Below are 6,104 nucleotides of genomic sequence, written 5' to 3' on the forward strand. Positions count from 1 at the left end.
TTTATAAGCAAAGTTTGAACCCAGAACGAACCGTTCCAGTTGAAGAACGGGCCGTTCCGGTTAAAGAATGGGCCATTCCGGTTACATATTTTACATATCACTAATGAGTCCAGAACGAGTCGTTCCAGTTACATATTTTTGAGATGACGAAGGAGTCCAGAACGAGCCGTTCCAGTTTTGGAACAGGTCGTTCTGGTCGCGGCCTGATGCCTATAAATCTAGCATTTTACACTCTCTAAATCTAGCATTTTACACTCTCTAAAACTCATTCGGCTCCTGCTTATCGAGGTAAGGGGGGAGTGAGAAATCTCGCTTTGGGTGTGGGAATATATGTTGGGTAATGGGATTGGCCCTGAATCCTGTGTTTGTTGTATTTTTTTGTATGCTCATGTATGAGGGGTTTCTCCCAATTGTATCTTTTTTGCTTATTATTTTTCTTATATGCAATTAATTGTATGAATTGAGATCTCTATGCGTTCCTATGGGAAACCCTATGAGAAACAGGAAAAATATGAATGTTTTCTGTTTTGCTATCTAATTGCTCTATTGTATTCCTTGTTGAATGTAATGTGTAAGTATGTGATTAATTTTGAGAATATATAGATTTTGATATGATTTAGAGTGCTCTATGAGAAATAGGCAAAATACGAATATTTTTTGTTTTGATTTCTGATTGTTCTGTTATATTCCTTGTTTGATGAGATGTATAAATATGTATTTAATTTTATAAATAAACGAGTTTTAATATAAATTAAAGTGCTCTGGGGAGGCTTTGTGAACATGATGAGAAAATGTGATAATGTGATATGATGATGTAATGTGAAATGTGATTGAGACATGAGATATGAAATGTGATAATGAAATATGATGATGAAATGTGATGAAGAAATGTGATGATGTGATATGACCATGGAAAATGATAATGTGATATGAGAATGCATAGAGTCTTGATTGACATGCATCATTTGCATAAACGTTTTAAGGGTACGATATGGAATACACCGCCACAGAAGCCCCCTAGTGTAAAAACTTTGGGGATTAGTCCTTGGGGATAGCTCGGTTTGGAAGTTTCAGTCTCGCCCATTGTGTGCATGGGATGTATCTTGCGCGGCTTAGCTATTCCGACGAGACTTTGGTACTATATCCTTCTAGTGAGAGTGCGCAAAGGGTGTGACCCGCCATGTACTCCTAGACTACTCTTCGTGTATTGCTAGCAGCAATATGCCATGTGATGTTTTACTGGCGCCACATGCATGATAATATGTAGTCCGTGTCCATACATGTGCATTTTCAATGTTATATAATAAATTGATATTTTTATGTCTTGGATGAGTGAGATGTAATATTGTTATTAATATATCTATGTTATATCTGTCTTGTTTGTGTTTGGCTATCCGGTGTGTATTTCTACACTATGAGTCAGAGTGAGATGTTTCTCACTCCTTTTTCTTTTTTTTGTTTTCCTTTGACTGTTATACAAATGATTATCAGCATGAGGCTGGGAATGTAGGCGATGAAGCTTAGGCTTCAGAGTTGGGCTTTTCTCTGATAGAACATGTGACATCGGAGCGTAGATAGGATTAGATTAGGATGTTCACTTATTAAATTATTTTTGGAAACTTTACTTTTATTTTTTTGAAATTTTTGTTGATTTTGTTAAGTTATGCATGTGGTACTCTCTATCTGAACACGTTTAATATTTTAATTATAAAGTGTTATATTATTCAAATTTTATTATTATGTGTTATGATATGCGGGGTAGACGGTGTCACATTTAGTGGTATCAAAGCAGGTCGATCTAATCGGCCGTCAGTTATGAGTCTACTGTGTTTGTTTGATAGATGAATGATGAAATGAATTAATTGTGAAATTTATGCTAGCGTGATGATTGATTATGTCTCTTGTTTATTTAATTGTGTGTACTATTTTCTTATATTATGGCTGGTAGAAATGTTGTGCAATTGCTGATGCCCTCCAAGCGTTGGCAGAAGCTATGAGTAACAACAATAGGGTTGAAGTCGCTCCTAACTGGTTGGAGCAATTTCAACGAAATCATCCACCTACTTTCAAAGGAGGATATGACCCAAATGTTGCAATGAATTGGCTAATGGAGATTGAGAAGATTTTCAATTCCATGGAGTGTCCTCTCGCTCAAAAGGTGAGGTTGGCTACCTTCATGTTGACTGTTGATGCCCATTTTTGGTGGGAAGGAGCACTTCAAAGGATGATTGACGAAGGAGTGCAAATGAATTGGGACAACTTCAAGAGGGTCTTGCTTGAGAAGTATTTCCCGGATGATGTGAGGAGTCAGAAGGAAGTTGAATTTCTCGAGCTGAAGCAAGGGAATGATACAGTGGCAGAGTATGCTGCAAAATTTGATGCTTTGGTTCGCTATTGTACTCATTACCATGGTGAGGGTGGTGAAAGGGCTAAGTGCATTAAGTTCGTGAATGGCCTTCGTCCTGAGATAAAGACAGCAATCAATTATCAAGAGATTTATCACTACCCGATGCTTGTCAACAAGAGTAGAATCTACAACCGTGACAACCGTGCACGTGCTATTTTTTACAAGGTAGCTGGAGCTCCTATGCGTGCTGCAAGTTCTAGTGCTCCAGGTAAGAGTGATGAGTCATTATTTTCCCTTATTTTCTTACCTTTCTGTGCTTATCTTAATCTCTGATTTGTGCTTAATTGTTTATATTCTGCACTGTTTTCTATTTGGGCTTTAATTGGACCGGTAATTCATATTTTAACTAAATTGAATTTTCTGGATCTTATTATCCCAATTTTTATTTTCAGGGCAATTTAATAATTATTTGGGCTTGGAATAAATTTTTGGACTTCAAGAAGATCTGCCACATCACATGCCATGTCACCATTGCACCACTTATGCCATATCAGCATTTTATTTTCTTTTTCGTTTATTTTTATTGTATTTTCGGGTCAGACCAGTGGGGGGCCATTTTTACACTCTATTAGGGTTTTTCTAGGGAGAGGAGCAGTTACCCACATGCAGACTTGATGTGACCACGTTGTTGTCTCTCTTGGGAATTTTGTTTTTTTTCGTTTTATGCTGGTGACTCTTTGTTCTTCACGGTTTCTGGTTGTTTTCTGGTTGATCTTCCTCTTGTATCTGAACATTCACGTTTTGCTATTATTATTCACGTTTTGCTATTATTATTCACGTTTTGTATTTTGTTCCTGCTTCCATTTTCGTTTTCTTCTTCCTCTTCTCTGTTACGTTTTGCTTGCATTACTGTTGCCACTTTCATGTTTTCTTGTATTTTCGTTTCTGTTGCTATTTTAATGGAGGGCTAAATCCCAGGGTTTGGGCCCTTGGACAGAATGCAATCCTTTGAAAGAGGTTCTCTGTGCGTTGCATTTCTGCTCCGCTTGATCCTCCCTTGTGGGATCTCTGTTCTGAGGCGTTCAACATCTGAGCCATGCTTAATGACTCTGGGTTGTTCACGTTCAGTATCTCAGGTTGCTTAATCCTGGGGAAGGAGGTCTTGCAAGGTTCACGTTTGCTTAATTCGTGTAGTGAGGTCTCATGTTAGTTTTCGCTTAGTTGATTAATCATGGACTGAACAGGATTATGTTTGGACAGATTATTTGTTGTGAACCAAGGAAATCAGAGGTGCATTATGTTCAGGGGTCTGACCTATTTTAATTACTGCAAGTAATCCATACTTCTGCTCGTTTTATTTAACTCGATAATCTGAACCAACCCCCCCCCCCCACTGTGTGTTTGAACCTTTGACTGAGACAATTGGTCCTTGGGAGACGACCTAGGTGTCACTTCCTAGTACTACATTAATTGTTTTTTTTATTTGACCGGGTACGGCCTCGATCAAATTTGGCGCCGTTGCCGGGGACCATCGGTTCTTGTCAAAGGTTTTGTGTTTGTTGTGTGTTTTGTGTTTTTGTTAGTAGTTTTAAGTTTCTGTTGTGTTCTGTTTGTTCTTGGTGTTCTTGGTGGTGTGTTAGAGTGTGTCAGTTCCATATCAGTTTCATTTCCGTTTTGTGAGTTAGTTTGATGCTTGCATTTTCGTGTCATATTGCATGTTATGTTGTGTAATTTTGTGTGTTATTAGTCCCTAAGGTCATGCAATTAGAGAACCAATTCAACAGTAAATCAATGGAACAGTAACTTAGTCTGATATTTGGTTCAATTTTTGGTTCGAAATCTGGTTTGGTTTCTGGTGCATTTTGGTTCAAATTCTGGTGCATGTTGGTTAGAAATCTGGTGCATGTTGGTTAGAAATGTGGTCCGGTTTTTGGTTTGATTTCTGGCTCATGTGGTGAAAAATCTGGTCTAGTCTGGTGCCAAATCTGGTGCGTTTTGTGGCTTGAATTCTGGTCCGTTTTGTAGCTTGTTTGCTCTGTTTTTGGTCCGAATTTTGGTGCATGCTCTGTTCCGGTTGTGCATACTCTGTTTTCTCTCCCTACTAATACTCTGTTCGGGTTCCAATTTGGTGGGAAAGGGTGTGAAAATTGGCTCAAAAGCTGGTGCATCAAGTGGCTGTGAATAGTGCTGAATAGTGCTAGAATTTTCCAATTAATTGTGATTTTTGGTTTCCATAGCTAGACTTGTTATTTTTGTCTGATTTTTTTTGTGGTAACTTCTTTCAACCTATATTTTGTGTAAAAAATAGCTAGGGCACATAGTTTGGTCAAAATTTGGAGATACAAATTTTTAAAAAAAACTTTTTCAGCAAAACTTCAAACGGCCATAACTTTCGCTCTGGTTATCGGAATTAGGCAAACTTTTTTTTTCATTTTGTGTAGAAAAAAAAAGATCTATCCAACCCACACTGCTATGCTGTGTGGCCCCAGCCAGATCTTCAAAAAAACGTCATTTACTATTTCTTTTGTATTTTTGAAGTTTTATTTCACTATTTTTCCAAACTTTTATAATTTTTAAAAAATAGTTAGGTTTGGAATTTTGTTCTCAACTTTTTTGTGGTAGTGTCTTATGATTTTAGGATGATGTTGGTGCATTAGTTTTGATATTTTCTGAGCTTTCATGGAAATTCCCAGTTTACCCCTACTGTTCACGTGTCCTGATGCATGTGTTGCATGTAGTGCATGACTAGGAGCAACCCTGGATTTTTGTATCCATTTGATCCTGAGATTGATAGGACATTCCATAGATTAATTAGAGAGCATATCATTCCATCTTTAGATAGTGATAGTGATAGTGTTAGTGATAGTATAAGTGTTGCATCTGAACTTCATTCAAGTCAACAACAAAACATGGGTGAACATAATGGACCTCGTGAGAGGACTCTTAGGGAGATGGCTGCACCTGATTTCACTTATGAGAGTTTGTGCATCCAATATCCTGAAGAAGATGTTCCTTTCGTGCTTAAAACTGGACTAATTCATTTGTTGCCCAAGTTTCATGGTCATGCAGGTGAGGATCCACACAAACATCTAAAGGAGTTTCATATTGTATGTTCTACCATGAAGCCTCCTGATGTTCAAGAGGATCACATCTACCTGAAGGCATTTCCACATTCATTGGAGGGAGTTGCTAAGGACTGGCTGTATTATTTGGCTCCCAGGTCCATCACTAGCTGGGATGATCTCAAAAGAATGTTTCTGGAGAAATTCTTCCCTGCCTCACGGACCACTGCAATTAGGAAGGATATATCAGGGATCAGACAACTCAGTGGAGAAACCTTGTATGAGTACTGGGAAAGATTCAAGAAATTATGTGCAAGCTGTCCTCACCACCAGATTTCAGAGCAGTTGTTGCTGCAATATTTCTATGAGGGGCTGAATAACATGGAGCGGAGTATGATAGATGCAGCAAGTGGTGGAGCACTTGGTGACATGACCCCAGCTGAAGCCAGGAACTTAATAGAAAAGATGGCCTCCAACTCTCAACAATTCAGTACCAGAAATGACAATGCAATTGTTGTTAGAGGAGTTCATGATGTGGCCATTGATACAGATAAAAAGCTGGAGAGTAAACTTGATGCCTTGGTCAGCCTGGTGAGTCAACTTGCTGCGAATAAAAAGTCAGCATCTGTGGCAAGAGTTTGCGGCCTTTGCACATCAAATGATCATCATACAGATTCGTGTCCATCATTGTAGCA

The 6,104-nt window shown here is 38.4% G+C and overlaps 1 protein-coding gene and 1 long non-coding RNA gene across 2 annotated transcripts; one reads left to right on the plus strand and one right to left on the minus strand.

Moving 5' to 3' along the window:
* Positions 1 to 1,993: 1,993 nt before the first annotated feature.
* LOC145956251 (uncharacterized) lies at positions 1,994 to 3,492 on the plus strand. The gene is made up of 2 exons (XM_083071817.1): positions 1,994 to 2,615; positions 3,326 to 3,492. Exons 1-2 carry the CDS (start codon positions 1,994 to 1,996, stop codon positions 3,490 to 3,492), a joined length of 789 nt encoding a protein of 262 aa, XP_082927943.1.
* A 1,355-nt stretch (positions 3,493 to 4,847) lies between these two features.
* LOC145956549 (uncharacterized) lies at positions 4,848 to 5,903 on the minus strand. Its single transcript, XR_014432797.1, has 3 exons — positions 5,737 to 5,903; positions 5,309 to 5,635; positions 4,848 to 5,128 (listed from the first exon to the last, which is right to left on the minus strand). It is a non-coding gene; the product is annotated as an uncharacterized LOC145956549 (long non-coding RNA).
* Positions 5,904 to 6,104: the final 201 nt, after the last annotated feature.

Source organism: Cajanus cajan, chromosome 3 (genome assembly GCF_000230855.2).
Source record: "Cajanus cajan strain Asha chromosome 3, NIPB_CcT2T_4, whole genome shotgun sequence".
Classification (NCBI taxonomy): domain Eukaryota; kingdom Viridiplantae; phylum Streptophyta; class Magnoliopsida; order Fabales; family Fabaceae; genus Cajanus; species Cajanus cajan.